Source organism: Dermochelys coriacea, chromosome 6, assembly GCF_009764565.3.
Source record: "Dermochelys coriacea isolate rDerCor1 chromosome 6, rDerCor1.pri.v4, whole genome shotgun sequence".
NCBI lineage: Eukaryota > Metazoa > Chordata > Testudines > Dermochelyidae > Dermochelys > Dermochelys coriacea.
In genome coordinates, this window is record NC_050073.1 from 55,099,010 (window position 1) to 55,116,839 (window position 17,830).

At 49.9% G+C, this 17,830-nt stretch overlaps 1 protein-coding gene across 2 annotated transcripts in view; it reads right to left on the reverse strand.

Moving 5' to 3' along the window:
• Positions 1–17,830, reverse strand: part of ARHGAP1 (Rho GTPase activating protein 1) — a 41,899-nt gene that overhangs the window by 5,171 nt on the left and 18,898 nt on the right. For both annotated transcript variants that reach the window (XM_038406755.2, XM_038406754.2), the window contains exons 4-12: positions 8,231–8,318; positions 7,761–7,892; positions 7,081–7,167; positions 6,278–6,376; positions 5,353–5,460; positions 3,818–3,894; positions 1,355–1,432; positions 478–606; positions 6–109 (exon numbers count right to left, since the gene is read on the reverse strand). In XM_038406755.2, coding sequence (XP_038262683.1) covers positions 6–109; positions 478–606; positions 1,355–1,432; positions 3,818–3,894; positions 5,353–5,460; positions 6,278–6,376; positions 7,081–7,167; positions 7,761–7,892; positions 8,231–8,318 — 902 coding nt within the window. The remainder of the gene's footprint in view (positions 1–5; positions 110–477; positions 607–1,354; positions 1,433–3,817; positions 3,895–5,352; positions 5,461–6,277; positions 6,377–7,080; positions 7,168–7,760; positions 7,893–8,230; positions 8,319–17,830) is intronic.

Consider the following 17,830-nt stretch of genomic DNA (forward strand, 5'->3'; position numbering starts at 1 on the left):
CAAACCTCTGCCAGGAAGGCCATCAGGAAACAGAGCACTTGATAGTTTTCCTCAGGCAGGGTCTGGAGGGTTTTGCGAACAACATCCACACGATTCGACTCCTCCACATCTGAAAGGGAAACATGTGGCATGTGAGTAGGTGAGCAAGATCCTAGCTTGCACCAGGCAATGAAGGGGGAGAACCTCCAGCTCCCACCAGGCAATAGGGAGACCTTGACACACACTGGGAGGCTCCTCTGATAGGAGCCCAGTTCACAATACATGGATACCCCAGGCAGGACTCCCTCTCCTCCCCATCCCATGCATACTCCCTTGGCAATGGGGTCCCATCCATACCGTCTGGATTCCCTGGAAAGGCACCAGAGCCACAGGCTAGGATCAGAGAGCATATCTGTACGTCCGAGGTAGCCTAGAAGAGATCCCTGCCCTCAGGGAGTTCAGACTTCGATTGGTTGTACCCTCTTGCCCCCAACTCACTCTGGAAGTTGACAACGTGGTTGTAGAGGCTAAAGGTGAGCAGTGGCTCTGGCAGCTCCCGCAGGAATGTCTTGAGGATCACGGCAGCGAGGTGAATGTCCTCATATTGCTGGAAATCCATCGGTATCCCTGAGGACAGAGAGCAGGCACAGGCTCAGAGCCCATCTATTAGAGCACGAGCACGCTGCCTAAGGGAGAGGAGCAAGGGGCAGGACTCCCTCCAGACCAACAGAGTAGAGCACAGGGTCAAAGCCCAGCTCTGGAGCAAAAGCTCCCTGGGGATGAGCATGAGGCCAGACTCACTTGAGATGGAGGTAACTTGCTTGCCCAGAAAACAGAAGCAACAGCTCTGCCAATTCCAGTCCAATGTCCCCAAGGCTCATCACCCCAAACAGGGGTCTTTTCTGGTCTTGGTCTCATTCTCCAGGGCAGCAATGGGAAGGTAGCATGCCCAGCCCTGGGAAACAGAAGGGGCTCCTCAGGGAGCAGGTGGGGAGAGGGAGACGAGCCTCTCCTGAAACAGGGATGGGGGGTGCGCACTTTGTACTGCTCAAACACAAATCCTCTGGCAGATTACGGGGAAAGTTCAGTCCCCTTTGGCCAGCAGGATGGAGAACAGCATTCAAACAGGCTTTCAGATCACAGTGGAATGAGTTGATTGGATCCCAGCCTAGATCCAAAGAGGTACTCGTCCACACAGTCCTGTGTAGTGCTAGATGGAGCTCATATTCCCCAGCACCGGGTGCAGAGCAAGAAGCATGATGAGAGCAGAGCCCCAGGTCAGGATTGGTGAGGACCAGAGAACTCTAACTTGGAGGTGGGTGTTGCGGAGGTGGAGGGGTCACAGCGCAAGGTTCTCCTGAGGAGGGACACTTACCCATGTTGTATTTTTGTTGGACCTCTTTGACAATCTGTGTGGAAGCTGATCTCCGGAAAATCCCCTCTTTGGTCAGAGCTGGGAAGAGCAAGCAGAAGGAAAGGGAGAGCTCAGACCAGGCCCGTCACACCGGAGCTCTCCGACCCTTCCCGGCGAGCCACAGCACACAGCAAGGCTGTCACCAGCTTCTCCCAGGTGCACAGGAAACCTCTGCACACAGCTGTGGAGAGAGCACTGCCCATGCCCAGTACCTCAGGGAAATACTCACCACCCCCATGTTCATCCTTGTAAAAATGATTGCATGGTATCCGATGCAAAGTTTGTCATGTCGGGTGTCTTTGGAAGGCTCATGATGCACTGAGCATGGTTGTTACAGTGATGTTATAGTAATTGTTACAGTAAGGGTATAATTTCATGTATATAGTTATGAGGCTGAAAATGTAACCTCATGGCTTAAAGCAAGCCCAGGCAAAAACTCTCCAAGAGCAGAGGGGCAGTTCACACCACATCAGGGCAGGTATGGGACAAACCCAGCCCAGCCTCACAGGAACAAAGAACACTCGCCTAGGCAGCAACAAAAGAATCTGTTAGACTCTCAAGGGAGTCACCCCCCTTCCTTTGGTCAGTTTGGAACTGTGATGAGATAATGCTCACCTAACTCCGAAAGTGAGGGGGAGGGGGAGCAGGTAATGCCAAGAGTGAGAAAAGGGCATGATAAAAGGGAGACATATTTGCCATGCTCTCTCTCTCTTTCACCTACATCTACAGCAGAAGGGGGCAAACTACGGCCTGCAGGTCACATCCGGCCCACGGGACTGTCCTGCCTGGCCTGGGAGGCTAGCCCCCCGCCCCTCCCCTCTCCCACTATTCCCTCTCCCCCCACAGCCTCAGCTCACTGCACTGCTGGTGCAATGCTCTGGACAGCAGAGCAGTGAGCTCCTGGGGCAGTGCAGCTGCAGAGCCCAGCCTGACCCAGTGCTCTGTGCTACGCGGCGCGGCTCCCTGTCCTGGTGCAGCCATGCTGCCAGCCACCAGTAAGAGGGCATGGAGCGGGGGTTGGATAGAGGGTAGGGGAGTTCGAGTGATGGTCAAGGGCTGGGGGTATGGATAGGGGTCAGGGCTGTTGGAGGGCGGGGAACAGGGGGGTTGAATGGGAGCAGGGGTCCCGGGGGGGGCAGTCAGGAAGGGGGGGGTTGGATGGGGCAGCGGGGGCAGTCAGGGGCGGGGGTTCTGGGGACGGTCAGGGGACAGGGAGCAGGGTGGGGTGGATGGGGCAGGGGTCCCAGGGGGGCAGTCAGGAAGGAGAGGGGACGTTGGATGGGGTGGTGGGTCTGGAGCCGGTAAGGGAGAAGGGGTGGTTAGATGGTGCAGGGCTCCTGGGGGGCAGTCAGGAAGGAGAGGGAGTTGGATGGGGTGGCAGGGGGGCAATTAAGGGCAGTGGGTCCAGGGCCAGTCAGGGAGAAGGGGTGGTTGGATGGGGCAGGGGGTCTGGGGGCAGTCAGGGGATAGAGAGCGGGGTGCTGGGGGGTGGGGCAGGGGTCGCCGGGGGGGCTGTCAAGGGGTGAGAAGCAGGGAGGGTCATATAGGGGGCAGGGGCCGGGCCATACCTGGCTGTTGGGGGAGGCACAGCCTCCATACAATTTCAGAATGCGACCCTCAGGCCAAAAAGTTTTCCCACCCCTGATCTACAGACACCGCACCGAAGGACTGAAGCGCTGATCAATGGGGAGAGCCTGGCTGAAGAGCAACAGCCAGCCTGTGGTGAGAAGCATCTACGTTTTTAAGGGCACTGAAAGTGTTAAGATCAGCTTAGAATGCCTTTTCCTTTTATTTCATTTGACCAAATCCGACTTGTTATGCTTTGACTTATAATCACTTAAAATCTATCTTTATAGTTAATAAATCTGTTTGTTTATTCTACCCGAAGCAGTGCATTTGGTTTGAAGTGTGTCAGAGGCTCCCCTTGGGATAACAAGCCTGGTACATATCAATTTATTTGTTAAATTGACGAACTCATATAAGTTTGCAGCGTCCAGCAGGCATAACTGGAAACTGCAAGACAGAGGTTCCTAGGGTTGTGTCTGGGACCGGAGATATTGGCTAGTGTCATTCGGTTGTACAATCCAAGGAGCATCTTACATGCCAGAGGCTGTGCATGAACAGCCCAGGAGTGGGGGTTCTCACAGCAGAGCAGGGTAAGGCTGGCTCCCAGAGTCAAGGATTGGAGTGACCTAGCAGATCACCAGTCCAGATAACACCAGAGGGGAATGTCACACCCAGACACTGTGCAGGAAGGAGGGCATGGCAGAATCTCTCTTCTTGGCTCAATCACTCATTTTTGGGCTCCACATTGTTCTATGGTCATTTTTCTTCTGTTTCATATGGATCTGATTGGCATTAGGAAGGGGAGGAGAAAGCACCTGCATGGTACGATTGGGTTGAGGGTTTCATTTATGCACTCACCATGCTCCCGCAGATAGGCAATGGTTTCCCTGACCACCAGTGGGATGGGGGCCTGATCAGAGCTCTTCTCCCTTAGGCTGTGGGGAGAACAGAAGGTTAGAGGTTGCCAGTTACCTCTCGCCCACAGGCAGCTCATCACATCTGACATACGTACGTAGCAGGGACCTCTGCGGGATCCCTCTCCCCACCCAGTCCTGTCCCACTTTCTGCCCCTCAGCCTGCTCCCCCTCCCTAGCCCAGTCCAACCAGGGCAGTATCCCGCATGTTTTTGATACTACAATACATGTATGTTACGCTGCCTCCTACTGCTGGTCTGTGTTGAGGAGCAGTGACTGCATTACGGCCAGCATCAGGGGCCCAAACTGAAGGCTTTGGTTGCTGGGAAGGGGCCAGGAAACAACTGAGGTGGCTCTGTGGGATGCAACTCCTTTTTCTTTCTCCGCTTTAAACAAGGACAGAGGAGAGTTTAAATGTAGGGGAGGCAAGTACAGGAATCCACCTTGACAGCAGCTAACTGCTGTGTATTACTCTCCAACATCTGCCATTACATCCCACAATGACAAATGCCGGATGGTTCAGTTCAGATGATCAGTAAAGTAATATCTAACGTGGACATGTACATCACCATCATTTGGCTTCGGAGTCAAACCCCCATTGCAAAGAATGGGCCAAGTCACCTCTCTCAGAGAGATCGGTTCAGGATGCCTGTAAGCTCAGCAGCAGTCACTGTGCTGGTTACACTGAGCTCACGTTTGGAAGGCTTTCACTGCAGGCTAGAAAATCACTTCCCAATCTATCTCAGGGAGAACTGCCTGAGCACATGGAGCTGGTTCCCCCTCATTTCCAGTGGCCAAATTGCATTAAAAGCTAAAAATACATTAAATAATACTTTGCTGATGTCACTTTCCCATGTCAGCAATTCTGAAGCTGCCTCAGGGATGTGATGTGACCAGGAAAGGGTGGGGGAGCAGAGGCAAGGGTGAATGGGAGGGGATGTGTCCCTGAGAATCCCTCTATTAAAACAGCATTGAAGCTATGGAAAAAGCTGAGGGTCAGGTCCTCTGCCCTGCTCCAGCAAAACAACACAGGCCTAATGCCATTTTAGCTGGCCCCTTGAGGAATCCTCCCACTCCAGGAATCCTCATATGGCACAGAAGTGCCATCCTGGCTTGTACTCCAGCCCTTCCCACTCCTAGCCCCACGCACACAAGCATGTAGCTGGGGTGTCCTGCCACCCCAGTGAATCCTCAGTTACTGAAACAACCCCTTGCGGGCTGTTAGCATGTTAGAGAAGCCCTGAAGCACCTCTAGTTTACACCAAGAACCAGCCCAGCAATCAGACAGGCCACGATTTGAGGTGGGCAGAGGGTAGCTCAGGATCTGGGCTAGAGAACTGAGTTTTTCTAAATGACAACTCAGATTCTGCAGCAATTTCAAGAAACGGGCGATTTCTGCAGCTTCACTATTGAATTATACACAGGGCTCTGGCATTAGCTGGCCCAGCAGTCAAAGTTACACAACTCCAAGATACTCACTGCTGCAGAGAGACCCCAAACTGCTGGTTTGGCAGGGGTGGGCGCGGTGGGGTCAGCTTCTGGGGCACTTGAGAGGGTTTCTGCAGTGATTTCAGGTACTCGTCATATCTGTAGTGAGAGAGACAGATTGGTAGTGAACCAGGCCATCTCACACAGGGACCAGCGCCTACCACCTCACACCTGGCACCCACCCCACTGCTTTGTGGATGCAACCCACCCAGCCCCTGCTGCTGATCCACTGGGAACTGCCCCAAAGACAGCTCTAGCCTAGTACTTGCTGACCCCAAGGACAGGCAGCTCAGGAGTGCTGGAGCAGCAAGACCAAAGGGCTCAGCCTCCAGCAGAGAAGAGGGAGCAAGTGGGGGGTCTGTACAAAGAGAGGAGCTTGCTGGGATGAATAGGGAAAAGACAGGGCAAAGGACCGTGCAGCTAGTCAGGGCAAGTTTGTTGGAAGACAAGGGGTGATGGGGTGTGGGTGTGCGTGTGCATGGGAGAGAGGTAGAGCCACAGGGATCCGAACAGGCTGGAGGTGCAGTTGAAGCATCTTTGGGAGGCCACAGAGGAAAGCTGAAGTGAGAAGGCCCCCACTGAGCTTTTGAGCAAAGTGGGTGCACAGGCAGCAACAGACAGGGAGGGACAGCAGAGAGATGCCTGGGGGTAAAGTCACTTGCCTGAGAGGAAACCAAGAGGCAGAAGAGACAGAGACAGCAAAGGGTCCAAGTGGGCCTGAGGCAGGAAGGGGAGCTAGGAAGAGCCCCCTCTCTGAGGCACCTTGGCGCTGCTATCTTGGATGAACCATCACTTCGGAGCAAAACAAGGCCCCTCCCCATTGCTTCCTTCCCCCTTGCCACTGTTTCCCCACCCTGCATCTTCCCTCCTCTCACGGAGCCATGGGTAAGCAGGTAGGCAGGCCGCATGCTCTCACTTTAGCACCTGGCTTGGGATCCCCAGCTGCTCCAGCTTCACATGCTCCTCCAGCTCGCTCAGGAAGTTTGCATAAAAAATCTTCCGTCCAAACTTGAAACTGCAAAACAGAGAACAAGCAGCCCCATGAGGGATCCGGAGTGACTAACATCAGCAGAACTGGGGGACGCCCAGGGCAGGAGCAGCAGGAGTGAGGGGGCGTTAGCACAGCTGTCTGGGGGAGTAAGAGCTGGAAGATCATGGAGTCTGCGGGGCAGAATTGAGGGGCCTTGGCAGTGCTAGAGGCAGCACAGGTTCAGCAGTAGGAGCACCACACCATGCAGCTCTCTCTCAACCCACATATTCAGTGAAGCACTGCTAAGGCTCCTCCACAGTCTAGCTCAAAGCCTGGCAAAGATGGGCTCTGTACAGCATAGCACTGCCCCTCTCTGAGCTCTGCATCAGGCCAGAGTCCGCTCCTCTTTTCATTTTTGGCCCAGGAGACTGGCGGTTTCACTGGTGACACACTGAACTCACTGCCCCTCTGGGTTTCATTCTCCTTCTCCCCTTCTGTCCTGGTGCTAACGCCTGGAACATGTGGCCTCTGCAGGGGCTGAGCTCCCCAGGCCCCAGCCGGTGGCTCTTGTTTTGCCTGGATCTTTCAGAAATAATGGGAGACATATCCCCCGAGAGGTTAATGCAGGAGGAGTCACCAGTGCAGGCACAGGAGGAGCTAGGAGCCTGTGCTCCCCTGGTGGCCTGCTGAGGAATGCTGCACATCCCCCTGCACCCAGGGAGCTTGAGCCAGCCTCCGCTGCCCCCTACCTGATCAGAGGCTTGAAGAGAATCAGCAGAGTCTTGATGAACATCGTTGGGTGAACGATGTACAGCGCTTTGATGTTCTTCTTGTACCTGCCAAAGGAAGCCGAGTGAGGGAGAGCTCTGGCTAGGGAGCTGGTCAGCTCCATCAGCTCAAGCCCCCAAATGGCTCCCTGGTGCTCTAAGTCCCACCTCCACACTCTCAGAGCACTGTGCCCCTCCCTGGGGCCCCCTGTGTTAACCCCATTCCCCAGCCTTCTATACCACCACTCTCCCCTCATTTCCTAGCCCTCAACCACCCAGCAACCTCAACCCCTGGTCTTTGCCACCCCACGACTCCACTGATGAGGCACTGCCCCATGGGGGGATGAGCGGCCAAATGGCCTGGACACTTGCGCTGACTCTTGCCTTTGCTAGCCCCCTGCTGACCCGGCACACTTTCCACAAGAGCGGTTTGTACCCCTCACTCTGTCTATAGAACTTTCTATCTTCATAGCATTTGACAAACATCAGTTCACCCCCACCACCTCCCAGCAGGTAGAGATGTGGGAGGGATCATGATCCCCACGTTACAAATGGGGAAAGGACTTGCCTAGGACATGCTTTATCTCCAAAGAGGACCACACAGGGAGTCAGACTGTAGAAGAGAACTCAGGAGTCCTGTCCCATTGGTCACACCTACTCACTTGCGGTCAAATTCCCGGTAGGCATCCCGCAGCCAGCTCAGGGAAGGCTTGTTCTCACTGGTGAGGCCATGGTGCAGATACACCAATGTGTAGTCACTCTCCACATACTGGTCCAGTGTGAACTTAAGATACCTGGGAAGACACAGGAACTTCTGAGCTCGCAGTACGCACTGGCATGTGTATAAGCTTGCTCCCTATTGGCTACAGTTGGCATAAGGAAAATTCTGCCACACTGCAGAAACAGAGGCACTTGTGGCCTGGGAGAGGAAGAAGAGGAGCATACAGGAGGGCAATTCCTGGCTGGGGGTTGGCTGGATGTGTGGGGTGCAGCCCCACCTAGTTGAAGGTTGTAACAGAGGGCACATATCCAGCCAAAGCAGCTGTAGATCTGCCCCCTAGGACTCAAAGCTCAGGGACTGTCTCAGATCCAGGCTGTCACAGGAGCAGTGGGCCCCCAAGGCAGTACTCACTGTAGCAGTTTCACATGGTCAAGTTGATGACAGGGTGGCATCCGGCAGGCACTGAACAAAATGACTTTCCGTCCATAGTTGTCATCACCTGAAAATGAAATGCCAGAGATCACAGGGAGATTCAGGGACAACACTGGGCTCCCACCAGCATATGTGCAATGCAGCAGGAGTCCCTGTCCCTCCACCACAGGGCAGAAGCCTGGGATTTCACAGTAACCAACACAGCTTGCCTGACCTCTACCTTAGCAGAGCCCACTTGGTCCATAGGTGGGGGAAGGCAGTAATCTGAGAGCACGCAGGGCCCTAAGGGCAAGTAATGTGAAAGATGTGTGGAGCCAGTGTGGAGTATATGCCACACAGCCAGCAGGAAAGGGCAGGATGTGGGACTCGGATGTCCTGAGGCATGCAGGAACTGTTCCCCACACAGTGGCCTCAGGTAGCAATACTGAAACAGAGATTGCTCAGAGTTGGGCACCTGCGGCACTGTGGCTGTGTGCATTGCTACAGAGATGTGAGTACCCCTAGTAGAGGGGAGACCTTCCCCTCGCAGACGCAGAGGCTTCAGAGCGCGGGCCCAGGGTATGTGCTTCTCTCCTGGCATATTTGCTCTTGCTTCAACTGAAGTTTGCTCCTGCATGCACAATGAAATCAGACCACACCCTAATGGAGAGGGTAAAGCTGCACAAAGGACAGGCTGGCTCTGGGCAGGATGGAGCAGAGCAGAGCCAGGGGATGAGGGGCAGGCTCCACCAGGTGGTCCCGCCCCACTCCTCCACAGAGCCTATCCTAGAGAAGTAGGAATTGGTACCACGAGCCTCTGAAGTGTTTTGCAGAACAATCTTGTTTACTGGCTTCATCACCTGATGCAGCCTAAGGGTATGTCTACACAACAAAGAAAAGCGCATGGCTGGCCCATAACCCTCTCACACTGCAGGTTCCTAACCCGAGCTCCAGCCCAAGCCCAGATGTCTACACTGCAATGAAACAGTCTCAGCCCGAGTCGGCTGGCATGGTCCAGCCATGGGTGTCTAGTTGCCAAGTAGACATACCCTAAAACTGTTCTGTAGAGATCACTTGGCAAATCCAGTGTGATTCTACCAAACTTAGCATGGGGACAACCCTACCCAACTCAAAGCCCAGCTCTCATCACACCAGAAGAACTCCACCCTAGGGAGATGGTCCCTGATCTTCTCCTGTGGTTTCACAGATCCTGGGCCAGATTCTCACCTGATATAACTCTTATGACTTCAGTGGACTTCTGCCAACAGAGAATGTGGCCCATGAATGAAGCCCTAGTAGGGAGATGAGGGGAGAGTTCAAGTGAGGGGATAGAGGAAATTGCACTCTATCTGATCCTGAGCTTTTCTCCTTTGTATGGATTCACTAAGCAAGTGGGTACACAGAGCTTCAGTGCAGCATGAACAGATATATCACCTGCATGAAGGAGCCCCCATCCATTTCCATCAAGGTGGCTTATTTTCAAATCCCAAGAAGGGGTGGGAACAGAGGACAATGAAGAGCAAACCTTGTCCTGAGAGCCTCAGTTTCCTGGTGAGCCAATGCAGCGTGTCCTGCCCAGTGAAAGAATGGGGAGTACAGACTGTTCTAAGTTGCACCAACAATGCCACAAAGGCTGCCGCATGGAGAAGAAGCAGAAACTTTTCCCCATTTCAAACTGCAGAGTTGCCCGGTATCATTCATAACCACAGTCACTTCTCCGGTTCCCAATTTAAACTCACCTCCCACAGGGCATGCAGCCACTTCTCTTCACATCCCTGCACTGAGATCTTGGACCCCAACTGCCCTTTTACTACAATCAATGCCCAGCAACTGAGATCTTTCGTCAAAACAGAGCAAAGCAGGTTATCATGTCTAACAAACAAGGGCCAATTCCAAAGTTTGCAGAAATAAAGCCTGCCTGCGCTAAGGCAAGTGCTTGTTGATGCCAAGAACAGCCGCAGGTCCGCATGTGTGTGAGCATGGCCACAACACCCAAGAAAGCATTACCTCTCAGGGGCCAACAGTCCTCAATCCCATCCACGCAGTCCAGGCTGTGAGAACAGATTTCCTCTCCAGTCTCTCACTCATTTTCCCTTTCCACTGATATTTTATTATAACTCACCAGACAACACAAGAGAATATGGAGTTCACAATATAAACAAACCAGTCAAAAACCTGTTCAAAAGTTAGGGAGACAACTGAGGCAATAGGGGACAGCTCAAGGTACAGGCCATGAGGGAGTGATCAACCATCACATGAACACAACAGTGGCATGCTGGGGTAAAAGGCACTGAAAGAGGACATGGTACCCAGCAGATACACAAGACCTGGAGAGGGTGATGCAGAGATCATTGGGATACACAGCCACAGCCAGGCCACAAGACGAACATCAAACAGATTATCCCATGGGCGCCCAAACTCTGTCTAACCAAGAAGCTTCTTGACAGCTTGCCATATACCCACTGTGCATAAATGGGTACATTGCAGCTGCCCTTATATTGAAAATGGAAGTGTAGCCTGAAAGTCATGGGCTTGTGGATAAAGCACTATTACAGCTTCCCCGTGTGGACAGGTCATTCAGCCTCTCTGTGCCTCAGTTCCTCATCTGTACAACGGGGATACTTCCTGACTTCACAGGGTGTTGCGAGTATAAATCTGTTTATGTTTGTGATGCTCTCACGCATTGTGATATGGGGGCCCAGATAAGAATAGAGAGACTCCAGGTCTCAGTATGCAGTGTGAAAAGGCGCTGTATGTTGGGAACAGCACTCTCTCCTGGCCACCCCTCCAGATTAATAGCCACATGGTCCAGATTTAACTGCCTTTCATGCAAGGCTAGTTTGTGCAACAGAAGCCAGGTATGGAGCCCAAGCACGGCCAAGTTCATGCCTTTGTTGTGAACGCTCTGTACTGATGCAATATCCACAGCAGAGTTCTGTGCTGAGGTCCTTGAGAAACTGATTTCTGAGCCTGGCAAATCACTAGACATGGACCAGCTGAAGCATATAGCCCTTAAGGGCAAGTCAAACTCCAGTACCAAGACACCTGCAACTGGAGCAACATGAAAGACAACACTTAGGGCCCAGAAGGCAGTGCCTGTAACCGCGATTGGTACAGAGTCCTGGTGAGAATGCCTGGTGCTGTCAGTTCTGCGACCTGTGTTATACAGGAGGTCACACAAGATGATCACAATGGTCCCTTCTGGCCTTAGAATCTATGGATCCTGGACCAGCCTTAGAGAGGAAGGCAAATTCTCTTGGATACTTGCCAGAAGAAAGTAAACAGAAAGGGGCATCTAATCCCTCAGAGAGGTCCAGAAACATGGCTAGATTTGCCTTCCAAATCAGGATAGTACATTGTGTAATGGCATTTAGGGAAGGTAGCTGGAGAACTATACTGAGACCAAAAAGAAAAGGAGTACTTGTGGCACCTTAGAGACTAACAAATTTATTAGAGCATAAGCTTTCGTGAGCTACAGCTCACTTCATCGGATGCATTACTGTAGCTCACGAAAGCTTATGCTCTAATAAATTTGTTAGTCTCTAAGGTGCCACAAGTACTCCTTTTCTTTTTGCGAATACAGACTAACACGGCTGCTACTCTGAAACCTATACTGAGACCAACATACTACCAGTTCCAGGGCTTCTCCTTAGCTTCCCTGTACTGAGCTCAGTCGGCTAACTTATAAATCACCTGAAACGAACTTCTTCAAATCCCATTTCCATCTGCCATCTCAGATCAGACTGGTCTTTCCAGACAAGGCAAAGCCAGCTCCCAAGCATTCAGGGGGGCTTGAATCACCAATGGTTCCAATTTATAAATGAGAAACTGCAGCCAATTCTACAAACTTTTGGCTAGCTGAGGAAACTGCCTCCAGGTGGCCTCTCTGCCTTGGAGAGAGCAGATCATGTTTGATCTCAGACAAATGTTCCACTCCTTGTACTGTTTGGTTTTGAAAATGCAAAGTTAATCTTATTTCTAAGTCTCTAAATTTTAGCCACTTCTTTGCAGTGCAAACAGCTATTGCTCCCACTAAGCACAACCACGAACCTTGACTTAATGACTCCACTGTTCATTTGTTCCCCTCCTCTCCCAAATGGGGTATGTTCAGCAATAACTCAGTTAGCAAACAACCAGCAATAAGTGATTATACAGCACCCAGAGCCCAAAGCACACAACAAACATCACACGTAGATGTCCAGACACACAAGGAATCACTTCATCCAACACCGAAGTGCAGCTACCTTTGGCGTGGAACATAGCAACAATGCACAATGGTATGCAAAGAATAGTACTACATTCATTTCATAGATTCCAAGGCCAGAAGAGACCATTGTGACTGCCTGTAAAACTCAAGCCATAGAATTGTCCCAAAATAATTTCCAGAGCAGAGCTTCTGAGCTTAGAAAGACATCTAATCTTGATTTCAAAATTGCCAGTGATGAAGAAGCCCCACAACCCTTGGTAAATTGTTCCAATGGTTAATTACCCTCACTGTTAAAATTTTACACATTATTTCCAGTCTGAATTTGTCTAGCTTCAACTTCCATCTATTGTATCATGTTCTACCTTCTCCGCTAGACTGAAAAGCCCACTATTAAATATTTGTTCCCCAGGTAGGTACTTACAGACTAATCAAATCACCCCTTAACATTTCCTTTTTGAAGCGAAGTAGATTGAGCTCATGGAGTCTATCACTGTAAGGCAGGTTTTAATCCTTTAATCATTCTCGTGGCTCTTCTCTGAGCCCTCTCTAATTTTTCAACACCCTTGAGGATTGAAACTGAATTTAGGGAGACCCAACATAACTACTCAAACTAGAATTTGACCAGGACCCAAGGTAAACACCCTGAAAAGTACATGGTGTTTTTAAGGACCAAGTGGTCAGCACCTCAGTTTTCTCCCTCATGCAGAGGGCAGCACCTCCAGCAGCACAATACACTTCCAAATACCATACTGGGGCATTGGGGCAACAAGAATTATGATACCTTCTAAATCGTCAACACAATACCTTGCTCTTTCTTAGAGTGCTGCCACTCAAATGTTTAAGATCACAGCCTGAGACGTGCTGGCTGTGTCAGAAGCACAAGGTGTAACAAAGCTATAATGTAGTCCTGATAAGACCACTCTGCATTAAATGGAATCATAAACCCATTAAGGAAACTATTTGCTTAACTGTCTGCAAAACTCCCTAAACATTTCCAGGCATGTTTCACCTGGGGAAACACTGCCCTGGCTACTTGAGATCTATGCCCTGATTTGAGTCTGTTGCATGATTAGGACAGTTAACTAGAACCAGTCCAGGAACCTTGACTATTCTTAATCTCTGTATGTACAATCAGATGGATATCCAATTTCTATGCAAGTCTCAAATGTGAAATATCCTAGTATTTAGATATTATCCGAATGCAGTTAGACAGGGTCTGCCACCAAAGAGCCAATGTTACAAAATATTCCAAAGATACAACATTCAGGGATGAGTATACGAAGTAGCAAAGCTCAAAGATTTGGCCCTCAGCCACACTTGAGGTTCACAGAGACTACAGGTCCAGAATGCAAGACTGCCTGATCAACCTGGAGCACTGCATGCTGGTACCTTTATTGGAGCAGAAGCCAGAAACAAACTACTCTATTTCATGCAATTTCAGGCTCCAGGCAAGTTGATGACACAGCTGCGAAGGGTCAGATCTCGCTGACATATTTTAGTTTCACTTCAATACTGAAGCAGACTGAGCACTTCATGCAGACAGGAAGCAAATCCTACAAATTTGCCGGCATAGTTACTAGGTGTCCTAGCACCCAGTCTTTCTTTATCTAGGTATTTCTTCCACACCCATCACCAAGATACCTGACCACTACCAGAATTATAAAGCCATATGAAGAGACCAGGGCCCTCATCCTTAATTGGTTTTGGGGAGAACCAAGAGAGGGTATCTGCAGAAGCTAGGGAGATGGAGTTGAAGTTGGCAAGATGCAGTTTTTCAAGGTTACATTAGGAACCAGGTTTCAGAGTAGCAGCCGTGTTAGTCTGTATTCGCAAAAAGAAAAGGAGTACTTGTGGCACCTTAGAGACTAACAAATTTATTAGAGCATAAGCTTTCGTGAGCTACAGCTCACTTCATCGGATGCATTTGGTGGAAAAAACAGAGGAGAGATTTATACACACACACAGAGAACATGAAACAATGGGTTTATCATACACACTGTAAGGAGAGTGATCACTTAAGATAAGCCATCACCCACAGCAGGGGGGGGAAAAAGGAGGAAAACCTTTCATGGTGACAAGCAAGGTAGGCTAATTCCAGCAGTTAACAAGAATATCAGAGGAACAGTGTGGGATGGGGTGGGGGGGAGAAATACCATGGGGAAATAGTTTTACTTTGTGTAATGACTCATCCATTCCCAGTCTCTATTCAAGCCTAAGTTAATTGTATCCAGTTTGCAAATTAATTCCAATTCAGCAGTCTCTCCTTGGAGTCTGTTTTTGAAGCTTTTTTGTTGAAGGATAGCCACTCTTAGGTCTGTAATCGAGTGACCAGAGAGATTGAAGTGTTCTCCAACTGGTTTTTGAATGTTATAATTCTTGACGTCTGATTTGTGTCCATTCATTCTTTTACGTAGAGACTGTCCAGTTTGGCCAATGTACATGGCAGAGGGGCATTGCTGGCACATGATGGCATATATCACATTGGTAGATGCGCAGGTGAACGAGCCTCTGATAGGGTGGCTGATGTGATTAGGCCTCAGACAGAGACAAACACCTACAAGATCTCTATCATGCATTCTTACAACTACAATACCCATCTGATGAAGTGAAGAAACAGATTGACAGAGCCAGAAGAGTACCCAGAAGTCACCTACTACAGGACCGGGCCAACAAAGAAAAGAACAGAACGCCACTAGCCATCACCTTCAGCCCCCAACTAAAACCTCTCCAACGCATCTTCAAGGATCTACAACCTATCCTGAAGGACGACCCATCACTCTCACAGATCTTGGGAGACAGGCCAGTGCTTGCTTACAGACAGCCCCCCAATCTGAAGCAAATACTCACCAGCAACCACACACCACACACCAGAACCACTAACCCAGGAACCTATCCTTGCAACAAAGCCCGTTGCCAACTCTGTCCACATATCTATTCAGGGGATACCATCATAGGGCCTAATCACATCAGCCACACTATCAGAGGCTCCTTCACCTGCGCATCTACCAATGTGATATATGCCATCATGTGCCAGCAATGCCCCTCTGCCATGTACATTGGCCAAACTGGACAGTCTCTACGTAAAAGAATGAATGGACTCAAATCAGACGTCAAGAATTATAACATTCAAAAACCAGTTGGAGAACACTTCAATCTCTCTGGTCACTCGATTACAGACCTAAGAGTGGCTATCCTTCAACAAAAAAGCTTCAAAAACAGACTCCAACGAGAGACTGCTGAATTGGAATTAATTTGCAAACTGGATACAATTAACTTAGGCTTGAATAGAGACTGGGAATGGATGAGTCATTACACAAAGTAAAACTATTTCCCCATGGTATTTCTCCCCCCCCCACCCCATCCCACACTGTTCCTCTGATATTCTTGTTAACTGCTGGAATTAGCCTACCTTGCTTGTCACCATGAAAGGTTTTCCTCCTTTCCCCCCCCCCGCTGCTGGTGATGGCTTATCTTAAGTGATCACTCTCCTTACAGTGTGTATGATAAACCCATTGTTTCATGTACTCTGTGTGTGTATATAAATCTCTCCTCTTTTTTTTCCACCAAATGCATCCGATGAAGTGAGCTGTAGCTCACGAAAGCTTATGCTCTAATAAATTTGTTAGTCTCTAAGGTGCCACAAGTACTCCTTTTCTATTAGGAACCAGCTGACTCCAGGATGAAGGACAAATATATCATACCTATTTAATGCTTTATTTGTACTTAAACTATTGCAGAGAGAGAAGGTAAAAAATGTAAAATGGGAGGAATGTGCTGAGGGCATGGCAGACTGGGGAACAGGAAGAGATAAGGCAGTGGGGAACACCTACACAGAAAGAATTGCACTAAGGCAGCTGTGAAAAAACAAACCAGAAGAAGAACACAGTGTAAGCTCAAAAGCTTGTCTCTTTCATCAACAAAAGGAGGTCCAATAAAAGATATTACCTCACCCATCTTGTCTCTGTGAAAAACAGTGGCGTTTATCAGCAATTCCAGGGCCTGAGCAAAGGGCTCAGCCAGCAGAAAGTTCAAAGATAATGGAAAGAATTCCTAGCACCAGAACAGAGCTCATCTGCATTGACAAGTCCAATGGCATTATAACAGCCAAGCTCCTGACATTTGGGGATGGACTCCAGAGAATGTTAACAAACGTGATCATCTTCCTCAGCAAGCACATTGAGCCACATAGCACAGTTTCAGGCTAGCGTGAAGGACACACCACCGTTATATGATGTCCCACCAGCAGCTGGCAGCAGAAAAAATTGCCCCTCAAGGAGTTCATGGAAGAGTGGCCAATCGGAGTGCCAGCTGCACAGCAAGTCTATTTCCTGATTACAACAGTGGATGAGAGGGAGGGAAGCAGTCTCAGCGCGAATGCCTGAAGCATACACCACAATAAGATGAAGCTAGATCCAAGCTAACCTGGCCCAAAGAAACCATCACCACCCAAGAGGAGGAACGGAACTCATGCCAACACCTGAGAATCCAAGGGTGCCCAGCATGAAGTCTGCAGGCTAAACTCAGCTCAGAGAGTTCTGCCATGTCTAACATGGAGGTGCGGTGCACAGAGATGACAGTCCCAGCAAATGCACCTCCACATTTAAGAGGAGGAGGGTGGCTGCAATTTACTTGGTTTGGTGCACATTACATGCAGTCTTCACACTTCTGGCAAAGTTGCCAACACAGCCCTAAGTTTGGGCTCCCCTGAGATAACCCAGCTACAGGCCACAATCATGTTAAAGGAATACCGTGATCCAGAGCATCAAATGCCAATGACATGAGAACCAGTCACTCTACCTACCTGTCAGGGCCCCATCAAGTGCACCCTGGCCTGGAGGAACAGAAACAAAGTTACAACAAGCTGTCTGTACAGGCAAACACACACACACACACACACACACACACCCTTAGCAGCTCTGCTGCAGAGATCGGGGTCTCTCTCTTACCCTTCCCCTATGTTCCTATCAAAAACAAGGTCATCTAGTGGTTCAAAGAGAGGACTGGGAGTCAGAACTCCTGACTCTTACTCCTGCACCTTTCCCTGGGTGTTTCACTGACTCTACGTGTAACCTTGGTCGAGTCACTTCCCTGCTATGTACTTCAGTTTCCCCATATGTAAAACCGGGATAACAGCACTCCCCTACACACTAGGGTGAAGTGACTCTTGTTCAAAGTGTCAGAAATCTCTGACTGAGAGGGGTTTAGAGATAGATGGAGGATGTGCCTTACAACATGGATCAATATAATTAGTAGAGTGAGCCTACTTTGCAATAAGCCAGATCTCACTTATAAAGCAGCGGATGGGGACTATTATGCTCTAGATACTTCCATGATATTTTGTGAACCCTTAATATTATTGCCTACCAATAAGTGAAAAAGAGCAACTCCTAGGT